At 47.1% G+C, this 24,162-nt stretch overlaps 1 protein-coding gene across 1 annotated transcript in view; it reads right to left on the bottom strand.

Annotated features, from left to right (window-relative positions):
- The window catches only part of dnah5 (dynein, axonemal, heavy chain 5), a 428,506-nt gene that overhangs the window by 19,188 nt on the left and 385,156 nt on the right, over nt 1-24,162 (bottom strand). Inside the window, exons 73-76 of the mRNA XM_041183995.1 lie at nt 14,608-14,813; nt 13,659-13,862; nt 12,912-13,127; nt 5,240-5,452 (exon numbers count right to left, since the gene is read on the bottom strand). Of these exons, the coding sequence (XP_041039929.1) occupies nt 5,240-5,452; nt 12,912-13,127; nt 13,659-13,862; nt 14,608-14,813 (839 nt within the window). The remainder of the gene's footprint in view (nt 1-5,239; nt 5,453-12,911; nt 13,128-13,658; nt 13,863-14,607; nt 14,814-24,162) is intronic.

Raw genomic sequence — 24,162 nt, 5'->3', positions numbered from 1 at the left:
CACGTAGAAAGTCCTACAAGTGAGGGGGCGGTGCTGGACCTAGTTTTGGGGAACAAAGCCAGGCAAGTGGTAGAATGTCAGTGGGGGCGCATTTTGGTGATAGCAACAATAACTCAGTAAGGTTTAAGGTAGTTATGGAAAAGGATAAAGATGGACCAGAAATAAAGGCTCCTAGAATGCGGAGATGCACTCAGACCTGCACTCTATCGCAGTAGCCATAGGTAAGTTCCTGCTGCGGCAACACAAGGGGGAAAACGGGGCACCTCGATGTCTCCCCAGGTGCTCCTTTCTCTTAAGGAGTTAGGCTGGGGCCCTCGGGCACCCGAAGGCAGAAGGAGCAGCAGGTGGACACCCCTGGGTCATCCACTCTGGAATCTCAGAGGCTGTACTCTCCCTCCAAGTCCCCTTTGCCCGTGACCCCCTCAACCTTGTCCTCTGTCACCATAGAGGGAGCAGCTGACCAACAGGACGACAGACAAAGCAAGCCGGGGCCCCCAAGTTCTCCACTCTCCCGGGGACACAAACCGAAGTCGAGGCAACAGGGCCAACCATTGCACAGGTTGTCTCCACCTCTTCTGCGGATGTCAGGGCAGCACCTAGAAGCTTACGGCATTCAAAAGTTAATAAATCCTGATCACAGTTGGTTGCACGGGTGAACATAATTTGTCACTTTACAATCTGAAAATATATTCACCTTCACTGAATCATGTGTAATGGTGTCTTTCAGCTTCATTGACAGGCTTCGCGAATCATCCCAGTGCATCCCTCTCCCATTACAGTTCAGCTACACACAGCAGATCTATGAGTGATTCTAGAGGGAGAAGTGTTTGTGTGGCAGGGCCTTTTGGAGCCTCGTCCAAGCATTCTCCTACACAAGCAGATCCTTCGCGCATCACACATATCTCAATATCTTGAGCATTTTCAATGCTGCCTGCTGGAGTTTGCTTTCAGTTGACCATCTGAGCTGACCTGCATCTCCACCCACCCACTGATCACACTCACATGCAGCATCTGTTCTCACCCACCAAAACTCTCGTTTCACTTTTGATTTAGCAAGCATGATAATGCTACAGTTTTTCTTGCGCTCCCCCATCTTATCCCTTCCCCCAGTCAGCCATTTCCTTTCCCACATCACTGTCGACCTCCCAGTATGACCTTCCATCTCCCCACTGTCACCTACCAACCACAACCCTTTTCTTTCGTGGGTGTCCAGATGAACATGCACGTTTCCTCCTTCCCAAAAATCCCAGCCCTATCCACATTAACCTCCCCAACCTCCTTCTTCCTACCCCCAGGATCATGGCTGCCTCCGAGACCCCACCATCCACCCTCACCGTCACTTCTACTGATACTTTTGCACCCTCGCCCTCCCATCTCACTCTGCCCTCGGTCATTGTCACCATTCCCTCCTACCACTCCTGCCTTCAGTTTGCTCCCCAGGAGGCAGTCATGGACTCAACAGAGCCCTCCTTTGCACTTTCACCTGGACATCCCCCGCTGCCAACCCCCCCAGACCCCTTCCCTTCTTGGAACTCTTTCGTCCCCGCCCTGGACTCCCACCACCCTGGAGGCCCTACCCCCACTTAGTCCTTCCCCCTTCCCAATTCCTTCCCCTCTCTGGACTCCTTTCCCTCTTCCGAATTCTTCCCCCCCTCCAGACTCCTTCGCTTACACCTTCCTCCCCACTTACAACTACCTCCCCAGTTGCCATCTTTTCTCTCATTAGCCCCTCCTCCCCATACTCCCTACCCCCTCCCACCTCACCCCCCCCGAAACACCTTCCTCTCCCAGTCGATCCTGGACCTTCCTCTCGCACCCCTCGGTGATGCACAGTCTCAGGATAAGGGGCCAATCATTTAGTGCTGGGATGAAGACAAATTACTCAAAGGGTTGCAAATCTTTGGAATTCTCTACCTCAAAGGATGTGGATGCTCCATCAGTGAATATATTTAAGGCTGGGATAGACAGATTTTTTATCTCTCGAGGAATTAAGGCATATGGGGAGCAGGCAGGAAAATGGAGTTGAAGCCCAAGATCAGCCACAATCGTACTGAACGGCGGAGAAGGCTTCATGGGCCATATGGTCTAGTCCTGCTCTTATTGCTTGTGTTCTTGTGGTGGGAAAGCTTTTAGAAACAATAATCTTAGAGAAAATTTACAGCCACTTGAAAAAACATGGGACCAATAATGGAGCAACAACATGGATCTGTTAAGGACGAATCATGTTTGACTAACTTGATTAACTTTTTTGATGAGGTTACTGAGAGAGTACAGTGCCACTTCTTAAATTTATTCTTTCATAGGATGTAAGTGTCACTAACAAGGCCAGCATTTGTTGCCCATCCCTAACTTCCCTCGAGAACGTGGTGGTAAGCTGCCTTCTTGAACCGCTGCAGTCCATCTGCTGTAGCTGTACCTACAAAGGGTGTTACAGGCTTTTTGTTCCAGCGACAGTGAAGGAATGGCGATATAATTCCAAGTCAGGATGTTGAGTGGCTTGGAGGGGAACTTGCACGTGGCGGTGTTCCCAACTATCTGCTGCCCTTGTCCTTCTAGGTAGAGATTGCAGGTTTAGAAGGTGCTGTCAAAGGAGGGTGGGCAAGTTGCTGCATTGCAGCTTGTAGGTAGAACACACTGCTGCCACTGTATGTCTCTGGTGGAGGGAGTGAATGTTTAAGGTGGCGGATGGGGTGCTAATCAAGCAGGCTGCTTTGTCCGGGACGCTGGCTGTTAAGCTTTTGGCGATGCGCTTATCGCAGCAAGTGGAGAGTATTTCGTCACACTCTTGACTTGTGCCTTGTGAATAGTGGACAGGCTTTGGGGAGTCAAGAGGTGATTTACTCGACACAGAATTCATAGTCTCTTACCATATTCTTTATTAACTGCTTTGTTAACTTTTACAACTACCCACAAAGATTTGTGTACAAACACCACCAAGTCTCTCTTCTGCATGCAGCCACTTTAAAATGTACCATTTAGTATGTATTGTCTTTCTCAATTCTTCCTACCAATATGCATTACCTCAAAATTTTATGCATTAAGTTTCATCTACCTTTTGTTCATCCATTCCAATAGCCAGTCTGTGTTCCCCTGAAGTCCATTACTAACTTCCTCACTACTCAATACACTTCTAAGTTTCATGTCATCTGCAAATTTCAGTGTTCTGCCCTGTACTCCCAAGTCTGAGTCATCAATGTATATCAAAACAACTGTAGTCCTAGTGCTATATCTTAAAGAATGTGAGTGTATATCTTCTCCAGTTCAAAAACCCAACCATTTATCAGTTAATTTCATTTGTGATGTTTTGGATGCAGGATATATGTTTGCCAGGATTAGGAGAACTCCCCTGCACTTTTGAATTGTGCTTTGGAACCTTTTATGGTCACTTGAGAGAACAGATGGGGCTTCAGTTTAAGATCACATCTGAAATATGCAACTCTAACACCCTCAGTACACCCTGAGTATTGCAGAAATGTAATACCAAGCTATTTCAATTTTAATCAGCATTATTTTCGATGTGCTGGTGTTCTGCCTCTCAACCCATTGGAGATTGGAGCTTGTTACTTACTAGTTTCTGCAAAATTGCTCATACGCTTGCTCTATTTAGTGCCTATTTACTACAAATTCTGATTTTAGACAGTGACAATGCCTGGGAAATGATCACCTAGAAACTTCTTTCAGTGGTAACCAGACTTAGAGAAGTAGAATGCAAGCATTTTAAAGCATGCTGCTGAGTAAAATTAAAGTGTCCAAAAGAGGGAAACTTTGAGAAAAGTATCTTCCACTGCTGGGATTTTAGCTATTTTCCCTGAATGTGACTGTGGAAGAGATAACAGGAAATACAAAATTATGAATAATTGAGCCAAAGACTTGTTGGGTAGCTAATGTTTCACCTTTGTTTAAGAAAGGGGAAAAGTATAAGTCAGGAAATTATAGATCAATTAATCTTATCTCAGTTTTAGGGAAATTTGAAGAATCCATAACATTGAATGTGTGGTGATTTACATAAAGCATGAGCTACTCAGGAATACTCAGTATGGATTTGTAAAGAGCTACTTATGTTACAAATTTTTTGAGAAATCTGCCCCTCACTCAGCCAGCATCTCTTCCTTTTCAACCTACCTACCTGCTGAAGCTTACCTCAAGGATTCTATAGCTAATGCCCTGGTTTGTTTTAAAATCTCCTGTCAAACGGCCACACAAGTTCTGTTGTAGAAAAACAATAAAGTCTTGCATTTGCATAGTGCTTTTTCACGACCACTGGATGTCTGAAAATGTTTACAGCCAATGAAGTACTTTTAAATTGTAACCATTTTTGTAATGTAGGAAACACAGCAGCTGATTTGCACACAGCTGCCACTGGTATTTTGCCAACTCTGTGGGGGGTGGGGGAGGCATCTGCCATGTGCAATACCTCCCAGTAACAGTCTGTGGGCCCAGGATGGCAGGCAGGGGGCGACTGATTGGGCATCCTGTGACCCACAGAGGGCCACCCACTCTGTCAGCAAGGGCCACCCCCCTCCAACCACACCCCGACCCATGAACCCCCATTTTCTCTCTGTTCCTGGTGGTTCTACTGGGACTGAAGAGCTGTTGGTTCTCTAATTTGCGGCATCTTGGAGAGAGGATCTCTGCCCTTAAAGAGACAGAAGCCCCAACACCAGGCAGTTAATTGCTTGATGATGTGGAAAATGGTCCAGGCAGGGTTGCCCCACACCCCTGCACCGCACCCCCACACCACCATCTGCCCCGGATTTTTGGCCCGCTGTTGGTGCCAATGCTGCCCGCATTAAAATCAGCCATGTGGATGCAACTCCCACTCCAGGATTTAAGCACATAATTGAGGTTATCACTTTGACGTACTGCTGAAGAACTGCTAGTTTTCAATGAGACCTTAAATTAAGATCCTGTCTGCGTGTTCAGCTGGATAGAAAAGGTCTTAGGGCCCTATTGGAAGAAACCCAGGAATATTTCTTGGTGCTCTGGTCAACATTAATTCTTCATCCAAGATAAGCATATCAACTGATCACCTATGTAATTTTCTGTAGGACTTTGTTGTGTTATCTGTTGCATTTCCGTACATCATAATGATGACACTTCAGGAGTAATTAATTGGCTGTGAAGTGCTTTAAGACATTGTGAACCTGAAAGACACCATATGCAGAGCTGTTTCTGTACAATAGTATTCCATGACTGTACTATAATATTCCATGACAACTACTTATTGTTTTACAATTACCTTTTTCCACCGAGCTGGAATTCTCGCATCATACATACAGTCCAAGGCATCTCTAAGGTTTTCACTCATAATGATGGTTCCATCAATCGCAAGTTTCAGGTCTATAAGAGTACTTCGCACCAGAGTAATTACTCTTTGCATTCTGTCAATTTCTTGACGAAGGAAGATATTCATTGGTTGCAGTGTTCCCATCTTCTGCAGTTTTTCTTTGACCTGGCAAAAGATCCAACTTGTTAGCTTATCAAAATCTACTGGGGGCAACAGACAAAGCAATGGACACTAACTCTAACAGGCATACATATCTATTTGGTATGAGCTAGATTCATTTGAGCACTTCTCATAAGAAGGATCAGAAGGGCAGGCACCTGTAGTGAAACTACCTGGTTATAACATGGCATATCAAAATATTAACAACATAAAAATATTCAAAACAATCAACTCACTGTTAAATTCTTTACAAAGGTTGCTGCCACATGGGTTCAAATACTTCTTGCAGTGTAGCTCCCTTTGACAAAAGCTTTAAGGCCAATTATAGGATAGCTTATGAGTGAAAGTCTGCTGTGGCAAAGGCCCTGCATTCCAATGTCTAACAGCATGTCACTCCCACCATGGCAGCACCCTTGAACTGATCTCATGTCTTGATCACCAAGGTGAATGGCTCTCTGACAGTCACAGAAATTGCCTAACGTTCTTTATGCACTTTCAGCACATTTGAAATCAACAAAGATTTTTTAAAGTTCTTGAAGAACTTTAAGCAAATTCTCAATAAAATCTGAGCACGCAGCCCTTGTTACTGCTGGGGTAGGGTGGTGGGGGTTGCATTCGGGTGCTCAGGTTTGAGGTTGTGTTGTATTGTAGTAATGGCAGAGAAGAGCAGCAGCATGGGCAGGGAAACATACCTATCTTGGAGACAGAGCTGGAAGATGCCACAGAACATAAGGAGATATGAAAAGAACATAAATAGGAACTGGAGTCGGTCATTTGGCCCTTTGAGCCTGCTCCGCCATTTAACAACATCATGCCTGACCTTATATCTCAACTCCACCTTCCAGCTTTATCCTCATATCCCTTAGTACCCAAAAATCTATTGACTTCTGTCTTGAATATACTCAACAACTAAGCATCTACAGGTCTCTGGGCTAGAGAATTCAAAAGATTCACATCTCCTTGAGTGAAAACATTTCAAAATTATAACACTATTTTACACTGATACAGGAGCTGATATTGAATGTGGTTCTCACATATCACTATGTATCGCAGAATGATAGATACATTGTTAGTTCGGTACAGGGTGGAGACTGTAGTAGTGAGTGCTGTGACATCCTGGACTCTTATGCATTACAATATAGTTCCTAAATCCTTTTCTAACAATATAACAAGTCCATTAAGCATTTTATATATTTCAATTAGATCATCTCTCATTCTTCTGAACTCTAAATAAAGGTCTAGTCTACTTAATTGCTTCTCATAGGACAATTCCCTCATCCCAGGAAACAGCCGAATTAACCATTGTTACACTACTGTAAGACTAGTAGGTCCTTCCTGAGGTAAATGAGAGAGACCAAAACACCTCTCAGTAATCCAGGTGTGAATTCACCAATGCCCTGTATAATTCTAAGAAGATTTCTTTAGTCTTGTACTCCCATCCCTTTGTAACAAAAGCTAACAAACTATTTGCTTTCCTAACTGCTTGCTATACTTGATTGTTGACTTGCTGTGATTCTTGTACAAGGACACTTGGGTCCCTCTGATTGTAAACATTTCTCAGTCTCACAGATTCAAAAAATATTCTTTTTATTTTTCCTACAAAAGTGAATAACTTCACTTTGTCACATTGAATTTCATCCACCATGTGGGGAGGTGGTGGCATAGTGGTATTGTCACTGGACTAGTATTCCAGAGACCCAAGGTAATGCTCAGGGGACTTGGGTTCAAATCAAACTGCAGCAGATGGTGAAATTTGAATTCAATAAAAATCTGAAATTAACCACAAAACTATTGCCAATTGTTGTGAAAACCCATCTCTTGCATTAAGGAAATCTGCTGTCCTTACCTGATTTGACTCTATACAGACCCACAGCAATGTGGTTGACTCTTAAATGCCTTCTGAGAACAAGGCAAAAAAAGTCCTTACCCACTCATCCAAACTATATATATCCCTTTGCAGTCTTTGTCATTGTTAGCAATAACATTGTATTGTTCGCAAATGTGGATACACTACACTCAGACTCGAGCTGCGCTGGCTCAAGATGTTCCTCACTGGCTGCTGAGAGAGTGAGGATCACAAATGACTTTACTCCCTCTCCACGGTAGGGTGTTGGTGGTGCACCAAGTTCTTGCCATGAAGACAGTATCACAGACAGAATGTATATGCGCTTTTACAATTTGTTTTGGATAGAAAGAGGTGTGTCTTTTCTTAACCTTGGAGTGTGTCACACACTCAGTCTCTCTCTCTCACACACACATGCACACACACTGAGTTAATTCAGAATTGATCGGATGATTTAAAGTTGGAGTGAGAGTCTTGTGAAGCGAAGGGTTCACAGCACATTGTGAAGGTTATTGTAGTTGAATATCTAGGAAGTTGGTTCTCATGTGAACTTATAAACTGAAACAGATTATGTACTTCGATTGCTTGATCACTCGCAGTTAGTTTCAGAGACTGGCTGACGACTAATGGTCTGATGGATATGCTGGGGTCCTAGGGTAATAACAGTGCAGTCCATGAAGTTTCAGTCACATAACCACTGGGTTAATGCTTCTGTGGTCCACCCAGTCTAAATTGCGTGGGGGAGGCCATTGTGATACAATGGGAAGTTGATAGTGGCCATTGGGTTTCAATCTTTCCTTTCATCCAGTAGGAAACATGGGGCTAAATTTTAAATCCTGTGGGCGAGTGCTCGCCCAACCTAATCGCGCATAAAATCACACAAAGAGACGTCGGGTGAGTGTCCTGATGTCATTGCGCACTCGCAAAAGTTGGAAGTGTGCCCACCAACAATTAAGAGGGCAATTAAGCCCATTAACAGTGCAATTGTCTTGGATTTTATGTGGACTGTCCAACCTTATGGTGGGAGGATGGGCAAATTGGTCAGGCGGCCTTTACATTTTTCATGAAACCGCATTCGAGGGCAGGATGAAAATTCCACTATGAAATAAAATAAAAATAAAAATCTGTGGACAGCATTTTTATCAGCTATATTTTCAGGTGCCTAATTGTGTTGCATGGATTTTTTTGCAGCTTTTTAAAACTTTATTTGATGATTTTCAGGTCTGCAGCTCCGGGGCAGCTGTCTGCCTTCATGGAGATTTCTCGCAACCCTCACCTGAGTCCGCAGAAACATCATTGCCCACCCTCTTCCTGCCCCGACCCTGGCAGCACTAAGTTTTCAGCGCGCATTTCACACTTGCTGGCTGGTAATTGGCCAGCCAGTGTGAAATTGCAGTCAGGGGCCGATCGTGGTCGGGGTCCTGACCGCTCCTGGACGGATATGGCGGAGGTGCAGGTCAGCTCAGATGGACAACTGAAGGAGAACCCCAGCAGGCAACACTGAAATGCTTGGGACAGTAAGATGTGTGTGGTAGAGGAAGAGTGCTTCCATAAGGCTCTGAAAGGCCCTGTCCCAGGCACGCACACAGAAGTGTCCCTCCAGAATCACTTGTGGTCCGGCTACGTGCAGTTGAACTGCTAGCGCCGGGGGATGACTCACGAAGCCTATTAATGAAGCTGAAAGACATCATTATATATTATATAGTGAAATTGAATATATTTTCAGATTATAAAGTGACAAAATGTGTTGACCCGTGCAATCACTTGCAATCAGAAATTCTTAACTTTTTCAGGTGCTGCCCTGACATCTGCAGCTGGGATGGAGACAGCTGTTGACTCTGATGACTTTGGCGTGGGTTGTCTGGCAAACTGAGGCCTTGGGGGCCTGGCTTTGGCTCTCCTGTGGGCCAGCTGCTCCTTCTGCGGTGACAGAGGATGAGGTTGAAGGGGGTCACAGGAAAAGGGGACTTGGCGGGAGAGGACAGCCTTTGAGATTTCTGAGTGGATGACCCAGGGGTGTCCAGCTGCTGCTCCTCCTCCCTTCGGGTGCCCGAGGACCCCAGCCTGACTCCTTGAGGGGAAGGAGCATCAGCAGGGATGTCGAGGTGCTCCCTTTCCCTCTCACACTGCCACTGCAGGAACTCACCCATGGCTACAGTGATGGAGTGCATGTCTGCACATCTCTGCGTTCTGCTGAACCACGGTCTCCATGGCATCTGCCATCCGTTCCACGGAGACTTCCATGTGCGCACATGTGGGCACCACTTCATCAGAGAGCAGGCGGATGTACTCTTCCGACTCGCAAACCATTCTATTGAGGGCTTCCAGCAGCTCTGTGTGATGTTCCCCCACCTCCTGCTGGCTCTCCAGGATGAGGTGGAAGGCCGAATCCAGAGGCTCATCATCCAATTTGGACCTCACAGGTGGGTATTCTTCAGCAATCCTCAAAGTGCTGGGAAGCTTGGCTGAACCTGCCTTCTCCTGCTGCAGACATGCGTCTATGTGGTGACCGCCAGATTGTGAACCTGAGCCTGCTCTAGATCTAGTTTCTGCCGAGTTATGTGTCTCTGATCTGGTGGAGGGTGTGGGTAAGCGTTGTGATTGGGGGGGTCTTCCAAGTTGCTGATTTCCAGCTCTTCAATGGAGGAGGTGTCCTCTTCGTTGTAGGTGAAGAGGACCTGGATGGGGCTGAGGGACTGGCTGGCTGAGGGTGTCAGTCGCAAGGCAGAGCTCCCTGTGAACCAAAATGGAGATAATTAGTGCATGGCAGCACAGTGAAAAGCAGGAGAGAAAGCACCCACATTTACGTTGAGAGAGGGATGATGCATTGCAGGATCCTCATGTGGGTGTTCGCTAGCAACCTCACTGTCGCCACAGACACAGTCCACGTCCTCACCCGTTAGCGCAATGGCATGCTCCTCAAAGTGAGTGAGGGGTCTAATGTGGGTCACTCCATCCCCGTCTGGGATCTCTCCCTGCTGTTGTGGGACAGCTTCTCCTACATAAAAACAGATAGGGAGAGTATGAGGACGCATGGCACTACATGGAACGTTTGCATCGTGAGTGGAGCCATGGACAGGATGATGATGTGAGCTCCAGAGGATATGAGCCTGATGGAGATGTGAGAGTGTGTGTGAGAGTTAGTGGTGTTGTCCCTTGAGGTGTGAGATCCCTGTGGATGTGTGATGGGTTTGAGAGTGTGTGAGCTGACAGTGTTGAGATAAGTGACTTACCCTGGCAGAATGAATGAGCCCATTCATCCTCTTCCTGCACTGGGTGGCTGTCCTCTTTGCAGGAAATTGGCGCTGACCACCACTGCCACCACCCATGCTGGATTGGTGACCTTGCTTGCTGGTCTTCGCCCAGAGCGGGGGTAGGGGACTTTGGAAGGGGCCTCTACTGCATCTAGTTGGTGCTCGAGGAATGTGTCACTAAACCTGGGGGCAACATGTTTCTTCCCTTTGGCAGCCATCAGCTCCCTGCCACTTCCTATCCCTTGAAGAGTGCTAACTCTGTGCAGGGCGTCCATTAAAAATGGCAACTGAGGTGATGGCGGGGCAGGTGAATCAGAGACCGCCCTGCCAGCGACAAGGCGTGTTTCCCAGGAATGCATAATTAATGAGGTGGGAGTGAGATGATACAGCATTAAAAGCTGCCATTGCTGCTGGTGGGTAATACATCCTTTTTCCTTCTGCTCCCGCACTTAGTACAAATCTGGGATGATTCTTCCCTCTATATGCATGAATACTGTAATGCATACACTTCTGTTTTGAGCACAGTAATTAGAACTCCAGCCAGGAAAGCACCAAGTTACATAAAGAGACCAGAATTTTTCGATCCTATTGGCAATGGGCGTCATGACTGGCAGGGGGAGGACAATATGGTGAGAAGGTCAAAAATTGGTTTCACGCCGTCATGAAACGAGTTTGAGATTGTCCGCTCCATCCATCAATGGCAGGCTGCCTTATCCACTGCTGCGCATCAGAATCCTAATTTCAATATTTTAGCACCTCATTATAAGCCCTGCTTGCCGGAATCATCCCCCCATGCTGGATCATCCAGGGGAATTACGCCGATATATTTTGCAACCCTGTATAAGCGATGTGCACCTGGCAAGCTGCGCTTCGCTTGGGATTTCGAGCTTTGTTTGCCTACCTTGCTTTGGGCAGCACTTGCTGTCATCAGCGCCAGGCTTCGTAGGCAGCACCACATCAATTTTAAGGGGGAGGCTTACGGGCAGATCTCTACCTACCAGAGCAACCGTAAGCCGGGGGTGGCTTTTCAACGGCTTCAGGGCTAGGGAATGCTTGGGGAAGGGGGTGAAGTGGCCTCAGGCAAGGGAAGAGGCTGTATGCCAAGGGCTGTACTGGGGAAGGGGGGTATATCAGGGTTTGTGTGGGGGCACATGTTGATCTGTGCAAGTGGCCTCAAGATGGTGAGGGCTGAGGAGGCAGTCTCCAGAGGAGATGAGGCCAGATGCTGATGTGAGGATGTGTGTGAGTGAGTGATGATTTCCCTTGAGCTGGCATAGTGAGATGCCAGTGAATGTGTGATGGCTTTATGAGTTTAGAATGATAAGATGGTTGTCTTACCCTGGTGGCACAAATGTGATCATTCATCTGTTTTCTGCACTGGATAGCCGTCCTCTCGTGTGCAGCATTGGCACTGACCACCTCTGCCACTGCCTCCCAAGCCGGAGTGGTGAGACTGATAAGCCTCCTGTGGCCAGAGCAAGATTAGAGGACATTGTGGCGGGCCTCCATGATGTCCAGAAGGCATCCCAGGAATGCGTCACTGAATCCGGGGGCTGCACCCTTCTTGGCTTTTGGGGTCATGCCTTCACTGGTGACCTCCTGGACTGCAATCATTTATAAGTGCGCACACAGTTGCAGTTTAAATATAGCGCTCTGCATGAGGAAGTGATGAGGTAACAGCATGGTGGGCAAATCGGAGGCCGCCCGCTGCATAATTAACGAGGCAGGAACGGGACGATACGCCGTGAAAACCTGCTATTGTGGCCGACGGGTTCAACGATTTTTTTTTACCGCCTGATATTGCACTTTGTGCAAATCTGGGACGATTCCGGATAGAGACCTGCCTAGCTAGAGCCTTTAGCGTATATTTAGAAGTATCTTATATGCAACAAAAAACAACCCATTAGAACAATTACTCTCTATGTTCCTTACATATGCACAGTCCACTGGAAATGCACAGCAGACACCTGCTCAGAAGTCCCTTTAGTCAATACAAACATCAATTTTAAACAAACAGTAAATACAAATGACAAAGCTATGCAACTCTTACTATCTGATGTCTCTCATGGACCATTTGATAAACTCAACTGATGTATAAAATGTGCAGTCAAATGACATGATATTTTGGATAATTGCAACAAAACTTAATTTTCAGTAGAGAAAATGTAAAAATAACCATGCAGCTACTCATCTGATATGATAATATTATTAGTGAGCATCAAACATTCAATTTCACCAGTCTAAGGTTAATATTTAATGGATTGAATCATCAAATAACTCAATTAGGTATGCATCTTAATGTGCTGGGGCTTTAACAATCCAATAAAAATTAAGTTGATCGGACTTCTTTACCTGGTTTATTGCCTACCTCAAATGGTATGTAGTCCACAGGCAACTTCTCTAACATGTCATCAGCCAACCTTGCTACTATAGCTTCCCTTGTTTCTCCTCCTCCACTGGTGCTGTCCTTAGGCTGAATGCTAAGTATAGTATCTAGGACATCCTTGGCAAGTTTGCTCTGGTAAGTGATATCAGCATTGGAGTGCAGACCAAATGTTTCTGGAGTGTCATATGTAGGAAGAGTCTGCGATGTACAAAGTGAAAGGTTTTTTTTGGAAAATAAAGAGCATACATATATATGTAAACATGATAATAATATAAGAATACATGTAACGTGGTAAGCACAGATAAAAAGTGGCAATAGTGTAAGAGCAAATATAACATGATTATAGTGTAAGAAGACAAATGTTTAATGGCAGTGTATAAATAGAGAACTAACTACAGCATAAATTAAAGGGAACAGCTGGTCAGGTTTCCTGTTCCAAAACATACATGTGCTGGCGGCATGTTTTAATAAAATTGTATATTTTTATAGGCATTGTAGAAATGTCTCCATATTCTTGCTGAATTCTAGAAAACTGGAACTCAACTTATATTCAAAAGCATATAAAACTCAGTGAACAATGTGAATAAAGGAAAATACAATGTTTCAACTTAAATATTTTCAAATAATTATTTTCATTATGAAATTAGAAAAAAACTTTATCTTGTGGGCAGTATTTTCACAACTACCTATTGCTCAGGCCTGCTAAAGCTAATTAAACTGTTTACAAACCTGAATATATACCAAGTATTGATCCACTGAATTGCACTTGGGAATGCTGTAACCCTTATAGAAGCAGAAGTCTGAAGCAAACATATTTTCACTGAACCAGACTTTAGAAAATGTGTTCAGCAATCGTTTATCAAAATCATCTGTGACTCTGCCACCATACTGAATCTCACCAATCATGTATCGTACTGTAATCCAAGAAACACCCTTGAGGCAGAAAATGGGAAAATTGAACATTACCATCATATAGTATTTCTAATATGTAGGATCAAGATTGATTTTGATGATAATGAAGAATATTAAAGCACTAAACTACAGTGGTTACAATTAGCTATCGTTCATTGTTTAGATTTCTCTTTGCTCTGTCAGTTCTTTTGCCCGCTTAAATGTGGTTCAACCATAGGAAGAGGATTTGTATCACATGTCCCCTCAAACATTTTGACATGGGTTATCTCTCCCTCTCTCCACTACAAATTCCAGAATTGTCCCAGTTGTTCCTCAAACTCTTTATAGATTCTGTGAGGGTTCTGCTGATCTCCCAATGCAGAAATGTGGAAATTCCAGGATACTTCAGTATACTAGATTAATTTCCTAAGTGTGTTCCGTTCTCCCCCAACAGTGGGAATAGGTCTGAAAAGGTCATAACATTTTGGTTCAACTCCTAATGTCCATCATCCCTTGGTACAAACATATTGGTGCTAATTCAACAAGCCTGCTACAAATAAAAACCTCGACAAAGAAAGTGTAAATAATTGGAATAGTTCATGAAGGCTGCTATACTACAACTCAGGTGCATTTTAATGGCAATGGCAGCATTATATACTATCAGAAATCAATTTGCCCTTTGAAGGATTGGGAATAGATTACTTTTCCATTCTTAATTATTATATTGTCAAGACTAAGGAGCAGAATTGTCACAGCAGAATTGAAAAATAAAAATTGTCAACTCCACCTTCTTGATGTCCATATCATCTAGATGGTTTTGTACAAACTGCACAGCAGCGTTAAAGTCAGCTTGGTTAAATTCATATGGAATGTTCCAGCCAAGAGGCCCGAACTTGCGTCGTTCTTGCACTGTTGAGTGTAAGAAGGCCACTGCATACAGCATTGGCTTCCACTGAGTCATGTTACTAACATCCAACAGATCCTGACTGATTCCTGTTGGTAAAGGAAATACAGTATAGGATCTCAGGAAAAGCAGACTGTCATGGAGTTTTCAAATTAATTGTGCAATCATCTAACAGACTGAATCAAATAAGAACCTGTGTGGTTACTGAACAACTCTAGAGTGGTTGTGGGTGAAGTCCAAAATGAATATAACCATTAACTGTAAAAAAAACTATGTTACACAGCAAATTAATCTTTCTGTACAACTACTGTATTGTACTGTACTAGAACAAACAAAGGAAATGCTAGAAATACAAAAAAGGTTGATCAACAGATGAAGAATGAAAAAAACCTGAAAACTTCCACAAATTACAAGATGAATAACCAATTAATTTGCTTATAGTGGTGCTACATGAGGGAAGAATTTTTGTCAGAATTTCAATCTTCTCTTTTTTGCACCAGAACAGAGTACCTTGAATTAACATTTCATTTACAAGACTCCAAGGGCTACTTTTCATAATTCAGCAGCGGTAAGTGAGGTGTGAATGAGATTGTGTGGTGGCCCAGATGGGTCATGAGCTGCAATGCTTAGTTATCCCACCTTTAGTGCAAGATGACATCTTGGTAAAGAAGTTTAATTAGGAACTAGGAATAGCCAACCTGAGATCGACTTAGCCTCGGATTACGCTTTCAACTGACCCCTAAATGCTCATTAAAGAGGCTGCATACCATCTTGCTATATAGTGCTGCAATTACCAACATTTCCTAATAGTTGTTAAGAACATTAGTTGTTATAGACGGTTATGTTTTAAACTGTCTCTTTTTACTCAAGGTAAATTGGATAGTGAAGAGGAACATGCAATATCTGACAAGGTCAGCTCAGTGGTAATCCTATGTGACCTAGTTGCCAACAGTATAATGTTAGAAATCCTCCAGTCCTCTGGCACCATGCCTATTGCCAGGCAGAATTGGAAAATGATGGTCACTATGTTCAGCCCGTCTGAAATTTACACTCTTCCTTAAATACAATGCCTACATCGACCCTCTCTTTTGTGAAGACAGTGGCTGTAACTCTCCATGCCCGCTGACGTCGGGCATATTTGGTGGCACGAGTGGACAATATGGTGCGATCAGTTTCAAGACGGTGTAAAACCAGTTCGCGATCATCCACTCAGCCCACCGATGGCAAGCCACGTTCTCCACCATCGGACGTCAGGAACCTCAGTGTAATATATCAGCACCTCATTATTCGGCTTGCCTGCCAGACTCGTTCTCCCCCTCCCTCTGGATTGTTCGCCCACGTCAGCAGGAAAACACGTCAACATGTTTCACAACAGCACATAAGCCACGTGCACCTGGCGGGCTGTGCTTTGCTCAGGACTTCAAGGTTTGTTTGCCTACCTTGCTTCGGTCAGCACTCTCAGTCATCAGCACTAGGTTTCACAGGCAGCACCACATCACTTTTAGAGGGCTCACAGTAGGTCTGTACCTACCAGATCAGCCCTTTTTGGGTGGCTTTTAATGGCTGCAGGACTAGGGCATGCTTGGCGAAGGGGGAGAAGTGGCCTCAGGCAAGGGAAGAAGCTGCAGTACTTGGGTTGTACTGGAGAAGGAGGGTAACCCAGGATGTGTATGGGGGAGGGGGGCACATGTTGATCTGTGCAAGTGGCCTCAAGATGGTGGGGGCTGAGGAGGCAGTCTCCAGAGGAGATGAGGCCAGGTGGACATGTGAGGGTATGTGTGTGAGAATAGGTGGTGATGTCCCTTGATCTGACAATGAGTAAGATGCCAGTGAACATGTGATGGGCTTAAGTGTATGAGTTTAGAGTGATGAGACGGCTGCCAGAGTCTGGCTGCACCGATGAGATCATTCACTCTCTATCTGCATTGGATGGCCAACCTCTTCTTTGCAGCATTGGCACTGATCACCACTGCCACTGCCTCCCAATCTTGTTTGGTCACGCCGCTACCCATCCTGCAGCCAGGGCAAGGGTAAACAACATCGTGGCAAGCCTCCATGGCATCCAAAAGGCGTTCTAGAGACGTGTCAATAAACCTGGGGGCTGCAGTCTTTTTGCCTGTCGTGGACATTTTCCCTGCAGCAGTTGTGGGCTGGAAGCACTGTGATGTGTTCGTGTGGCTGGACCTGAAATATGGGCCCGGCATGACGAGGCGGCAAGGTGATGGTGTGGCAGGTGAATGAGAGCCTACTCGCCATGGAGACAGCATGTTTCCCGGGAATGCAGTTTGGGATGATACGGCATGGAGGCTACATATATCACTCTTTGAAAATTGCTCCTAATCGACATACGAGTGTTGATATACATGCAGGACTCCATTTTTGCGCCTCAAGGCATATTTAAAGCATAGTAATCAGCAATCATCATGGGAGTTAGGGCCATTTCTTTTATTGTGGAAGAAACAATGTGTTTTTTGTTCAGTCTTTGTTGAATGTTCATGTTAGTGTCCACTGTTGTACTTGTCACTCTGTGGGACATGTCTGAACTTGCAGGCTCCGCTGGCCCTGCCTTCTCTGCATTGTAAAGGATATTGTCTGAGATCACTCCCAGCAGGGATAACTGAAATGCTGTAGCTGAACTCAAAGGTCTGTAAGGACTCTGTCAGCCAACACCCTGAGATAGACCCACATTTGGACAGTACTGACTCCACATTTTTAGGACCCTCTTTTTTCTTGCCTTGACTGATTGTTCCCACCACACCCAGGATGCCAGGCCATTCCCACTTCATTCCTCCATGCCCTGAACTCACCCTTTGTCCTTCCTTGGATCCTTCTTCCACTCCTCCCTGCACTTAAACCCCAACCTTTCAATCCCCAACCACAACCCCACTTCACCCCGACTCATCTTTTCTGATCTTGAGCCTCCATGCAAGCTGCCATTCTCCTGCTCCCCTTCCTTGTGCAACAGAGTTCAACAAGGAAAACCGCTGACCTCAGACACAACTGCACAATGCTGACTGGTGCAACGCTATCCTTAAATGAATGTGAACTGGGTGCCACGAGATTCTCCTGCACTGCTGACTTTACCTAGAAAGTAGGATGTAATTTTAAGAAGTTTTACGCTAATGAATATTCATGGCATGTGAATGTATTACAAGTACGAACCCATCACAGGACAGCGTGAGGCTCGACATGCCACAATCTCTGCATCTCAACCGCCATCAGGAAATCATAATTTAGCATCCTGCCTAATTCAGTCATCCCACACACCATGTTTTCCACTCTTATGAGCTCCATAAACGTGGAGACCCCAACATACCCCAACCCCCACCCCCCACCCTGCTATTTGATCATTTGATCAAGCTCTGGGGCAGAATATTATGAGGGGGCAGGCGACTTGTTGACCCCTCCCCATGCCCCACCTGCAACCCCTGGAGGTAAAATCAACATGGAGCCAACCCACACCACATCAGCCCGCCCCACAGCCATAATGCACTATGGGTGGGCTAAATATGGTCAATCGGATTGGCCAGCAGCCAAGAGTGAATTAGTTGGCACTGCCAGGACTGTAATCAGGAAGAAGAAGGCCCAATGGATCTTGGAGACAGGTTAAGTCCTGGGTCTTGGGAAGGGAGACTTCGGGCAGGTTAGAGAGGGGGGCAAGGGTGGTGAGTTTAATGGCACAACTGGGTAGGGAAAAAAGGGGGGTGTTCTATCTTTGGGGGGGGAGCGCCCCTGATCCACAAGGGGCAGCCCCCGACGATAGTACTCCCCCCTTCCCACTCTCTGAAATTTGTTCTTTAAAGAATGGCCTGCCCACTCTTGCCCAACTGCTCATGCCAACCGTTTTCTGGTATGGGCAGCATTTTATCGTGGTCATTTGGCTTGTTAACAAGCTCAATTAACACTTGATTATTTATTTAAATAAGGCAGGAGGGCTGCTGATTTTGGTTCCTGCCCACCCCCGGTATTATGGGGGTGAGCTCAGATTTGGGTGGGAAGGTAGTCGGGTGGGCACCCACCCAATTTTACATCCACCCCTATCGAAAACACACCCAGCAGGGGCACGTAAAATACAGCCCCAGGAATGAGACTTGAACACAGGGCATTCAGGCTCAGAGATGAGTGTGTTTCCAATTGAACTAACCAGACACTTGTTTCTTCTTTCTGCCGATGATAATGCTAATACAAGGGGCAGGATCTAATAGTTTGTCGCAGAAGGAACCATGGCAGCTGGGCCTAATTAATCGCAGGAGAGACCCTGCGTCAGTCTCCCAGCGCCAGCAAAACCTCCCCCGAATAAGTCGGAGGGTGGATACGAGGGCTGAGATTTTCCATACCCACTGGCATCGGGCGTGTTCAGTGGCGTGATTGGACAATATGGTGGGATTGGTTTCATGACAGTGTGAAATCAGTTCGCGATTGCCCGCTCAGCCTGCCAATGGTGGACTGTGTTTCCCCCAATCGGATGTCGGAAACATCATTTTAAATACATCTGCATATCATTATTAGTCTAGACCACCGAAAATGTCCCCCCCTACCTCCAGATTGTCTGTTCACGGTGGGAAAACACGGCGAGATGTTTCACAACAGCATATAAAAGGTGTGCACTTGGCGGGCTACACTTTGAGGGGAGCTCAGAGGTGAGTACACAGCAACAATGTGCAGCGCTTATCACGGTTGCCTGCTGGGTTTCAAGCTTGAGGCGCTTTGGCAGTAGTGGGGGAGGGGGTGTTGGTGTCAAGGGCTGCCTTGCAATTGAGGTGACTTGTGGGGGGTGGGGTAAGGGCAGCCCTGCTGTTGAGGCGACTTGAGGTGGGGGGCAAGGGCAGCCCTCCCGTTGAGGCGACTTGTGGAGGAGGGATGCAAGCGCTGCCTTGCAGTTGAATATAGTACACAAGCATTCGGGGTGGAGGAGTAGGGTGGGTGAGGGAAGCAGCCATGCATTGGGGAAACCTTATGTAAAGTGAGCATTCCTCTGCAACTGAGGCAGTTCAAGCGCAGGCATTGATATGACTGGAGTTGGGCTTCTAGCTTATCTGCCCACTCAAGCAACATAGCAGCACCAAAGTGTCACTGATTTTCACTCTCCTGCTACCACCCCCACCCCCCCATCACCCCACCCCCGGCACAGACTGCAACCTCATGAGTGTTGCAGTGGACTGGAGAACAGGTGTACAACTGCACACATTGTACAATCTCCTTGCTAAAGCTGGCCATGGTACAGTCACTGGTGGAGGCACTCACAGCCCCTTGCAGTGTCAGCATCCCAGTTTGGACCAGTCTCCCCTGTGGTTCAAGCTAACAGTGCTGCCTTGCAGTGTGAGTTAGGAGAATACCTGCGCCTGAGCTGAGAGCACAGCATGCAGTCCAATGAGCAAAATTGCAGCCAATCAGTCGGGTGGAGTGGGGTGGTGTTTCGGGCAGCCATGCAGCGTACTAATCTCTGGCCATCCAAGTGGTGGCCAGCACTCTCCGGGGTGCGTTAAGTGGCCTTCACACTTAACCAGGACAGGTTCTTAGTACACCCATGCTAACCCAGATGTCTCTCTCCTTCACCCTGCAGAAGGAATACATCAGGAGCATGGAAGCTGATGAACTTGCTGTATGCCTGATGGCCTACAGAGAGTGAAGACGCTGCAGAGTGGAGCAATGAGACTCCTGGCTGTGCAGAGGGAGGAGCAGCACCCTCTGGAAGAAGGAACGTCTTGGGCTCCCGCACACGCTGCCGAAGAGCCACAGTGAGCAGTCGCTGGTCGGGGCCGAGCTAGACACAGGGTCTATGGACACCGCCTTTCATTCCTGCAGATGACCGAGATCCAGTGTCACCGAAGACTGCACATGTCTAGGGAACTGGTCAGTCACTTCTGCCAGTTAATGCAGGATTTGGCGCCATGGGGACATGGAGGGCATCCACTGCCAGTGGCCGTGAAAGTGGCACTGATGCTCAATTTCTACGCCAGTGGCTCCTTTCAGGGCTTCACAGGTGACCTCTGTGGGATCTTACAAGCTTCCACCCACAAATACATCCATGAGGTCATGGATGCCATCTTTGTGAGGGCATACAACTTTGTGCATTTTACCTGGGATCAGGGCAGCCAGAATGCTACAGCGATTGGATTCGCCCAGATCTCATGTTTCCCACAGGTGCAGGGTGCCATTGACTGCACTCATGTGGTCCTCAGGTCTCCGTTCCAACATGTGATCAACTGCATCAACCGCAAGGGTTTTCATTTGCTGAGTGTGCAACTGGTGTGCAACCACCACAAACACATCCTGCAGGTGTGCGCATGGTTTCCAGGAGGTGTGCACAACTCCTACATCCTCAGTCGGTCACAGATCCCTGACGGCTTCCAGGGTCCACAGAAACTGCAGGGATGGCTCTTCAGCGACAAAGGTTAGCCGTAGAGGATGTGGCTGATGACACCTGTGCGGTGGCCTCAGACTGCAGCAGAGTGAAGGGAAAATGAGAGTCATGCTGCAACTTGCAACTTGGTAGAGTAGACCATCGGGATGCTGAAAATGAGGTTCCGGTGCCTGGGCCGGCCTGGTGCAGCCCTGCAATATAGTCCACAGAGGGTATCATGCATCATCATTGTCTGCTGCGCCTTTTACAACCTGGCGCTGCAACGGGGAGAGGAAATGGAGGAGGAGAAGGAGGAGCTGGAGGTCTCCTTTGATGAGGAAAATGCTGACGGGGGATGAGGGTGAGGAGGTCCTGGAAGACAGCAATGGCGTGGATGAGGCCCTCGCTCTGTCTGGACAAGGCAAGCATGCTTGGGAGGCCCTCATAGCTGCTAGATTTGTGAAGGATGATGACAACATGCAGTGTGGAGACCTCATAGATCCTCACATTGCACCTGTGAATGTCTGACTCCAGTCTGGCTTATGGTAGCATGCATATTCTCTGTGATAATGCTCCTAAGATGAAGATGCAGTGGAGGCCCTAATAGTCACTTGATTGTAGGAGGAGGATGATGACATGCAGCGAGGACACTCCTCAGATCTTCACATAGCCTCTGAGAATGTCTGACTCCTGTCTGGCCGAGGGCAGCACGCTTGATCAGGGTCATATAGTAGAGACACAGCCATGAATCTTTAAAAGCATCTGATCCTTTGTCCACCTTCAGCACCTGACCCCTTCAGAAGCACAGCATCACTGGTCACAGATACTGAAGAGATGGGGGCCAGCCCCACCTTAAAGGTGCTGAGAGCACACAGAGAGAATGATGGAACTTTGTGACACCTGCCCACTACACTCTGGCAGCAATGACAAGCACCGTCGAGATGCAGGCATCAGTAATATGTCCAGGGAGTGAGAAGCTGGACCATCACTTTGGTCTGAAGGCTGCACAAAACACAGGGAAGAATTCCTGGACTGAGACACCTGCCTTTATCTTGTGCAGAAAGATTTCACATCTGAGTGACAGGAACACTGCCCATCAGAACAAGAAGTCATAGGCAGGGAGACATTACTAAGAGTTTATTGATAATAGTGAACATTTTGTATAAGTGGGTAACACCCATGCCCAGGCTGTGTATCTAATTTTTCTTAACTTTCCTAACCCTGTCACTACGTCTTGGTGCTCCCTGGACATCCACAGTGGAAGTGGAGGCAGCCTGCTGACTGCAAAGGCCTGTCTATGAGGATCTTGGCGGGCATCCTCTGGAGGGCTGAGACCTGGAGGGCCCTGGTCCGCTTTTGGGGTCATGCTGTGTGGCAGTGGCACCCTCCTCGGCCTGTGGAGATGGAGTGGCTAAGGGTCACAGGAAGATAGGATTAGGATGGGCCAGGCACTCCTGGACTCAACTGGATGGATGGCCCCTGGGGGTACACCTGTTGATCCTCCTCCCTATGGGTGCCCGAGAGCCACAGGCTGTTTCCTTGAGAAGGGGTAGCTGGAGTGAGGGCAAGCTTCCTGGCACCCCTCTCGCCTACACACTGTTGGAGGCCAACTATGGCATCAGTGATGGAGTCGTGTCCTGAACCAAGGTCTCCATGGCGGCTGCCATCCTACCAGTGTTGAGCTCAGTGTGTTGGCATGTCGGCACTATCATCTCAGCCTGAAGGTGGATGGACTCCTCTATTGTGCCTTGCAATCTGAGGAATGCAGTGGACATCCCTTCCTGATGTTCCCGAGCTTGCGTTTGCAGCTCCAGCAACTGTGACATGACCAAGTCCAGAGGCTCATCATCTGACTTGGACTCAACGAATTTCTGGCCTTCAGCGGTCCTCTGAGTGCCGGACACCTGGGAAGTCCCTGCCGCCACCTGCTGTGGATCAGACAGTGTGATGTGCTCACCAGATTGTGGTCCCGAGGCTATTCTAAAGCTAGGTCCAACTGAGGTGTGTGTCTGCACTGGTGGAGGGTGCGGGTGAGCGCTGTGATGGGACTTCAAGGAGGGTGCCCTCAGATTCCTCTTCAGAGGTTTCTTCGGGGCTTGATTGGAGGCCCTGGGTCTTGGACTCTGTCGGCTGTTTGGCAGATGTGGCTGCGGAACCAAGGGGAGATAATTTGTGCATGGCAGTGGCCTGTGAAACAGGACACATCACGCATAGCACAGATGTCTGATGGATGTTGCACTGCTGGACCCTCTCTTGATTGAGCTCCGCCGAACTCATTGTCAGCACAGGACCAGTCCAGAGCTTCACCAGCCAGCTGGGTGGCTCTGTTTTCAAAGTCCATGAGGACCTTGATTTCAGGCATTCCTCCACCAGTCTGCAACTTCTCCCTCTTTTGTGCCAGCTTGTTCTGCTTGAATAAAATGGAGAAAGTGTAAGCAGTGTGCCTGCCAGTCCAGGTAAGTATGTCTGGCTTGTGTGGGTGGTGAATGGTCCGATGAACGGATGAGGACAATGATGGTGAGTATGAGAGTAAATGGTGCTGTCCCTTGAACTGGCAGTGAATGAGATCCCTGTGAATGTGTGATGGGTTTGTGAGTGAGAGAGTTCAGAGTGATGAGAAGAGTGACTTAGCCTGGTGGGACAGGGATCATTCATCCTCTTGCGGCACAGGGTGGCTGTCCTCTTTTGAAGGGCTTTGGCACTGCCCACCGGTGCCACTGCCTCCCAAGCCTGGTTGGTCATGCCACTGTCCATCCTGCAGTCAGAGCAGGGGTAGAGGACATCCTGTCGGGCCTCCACGGCATCCAAAAGGCGTTCCAGTGACGCAACGTTAAACCTGGGGGCTGCATTTTTCTTGTCTTTTGTGGACATCTTCCCTGCAACAGCCATGGGCTGATAGCAGTGAGATGTGCATGCGACTGTACTTTAAATATAGTGCTCGGTGTGATGCAGCGATGGGGTGGTGGCGGGCAAATGAGAACCCACCCGCCATGGAAACGGCATGTTTCCCAGGAGTGCCTAAATAATGAGGTGGGTTTGGGACAATACGGCATGAAAACTTGCCATCGCGGCCAGCCGGTAAAACATCGTTTTAC

Source organism: Carcharodon carcharias, chromosome 3 (assembly GCF_017639515.1).
Source record: "Carcharodon carcharias isolate sCarCar2 chromosome 3, sCarCar2.pri, whole genome shotgun sequence".
NCBI lineage: Eukaryota > Metazoa > Chordata > Chondrichthyes > Lamniformes > Lamnidae > Carcharodon > Carcharodon carcharias.
This window is presented reverse-complemented; position numbering and strand designations above follow the sequence as displayed.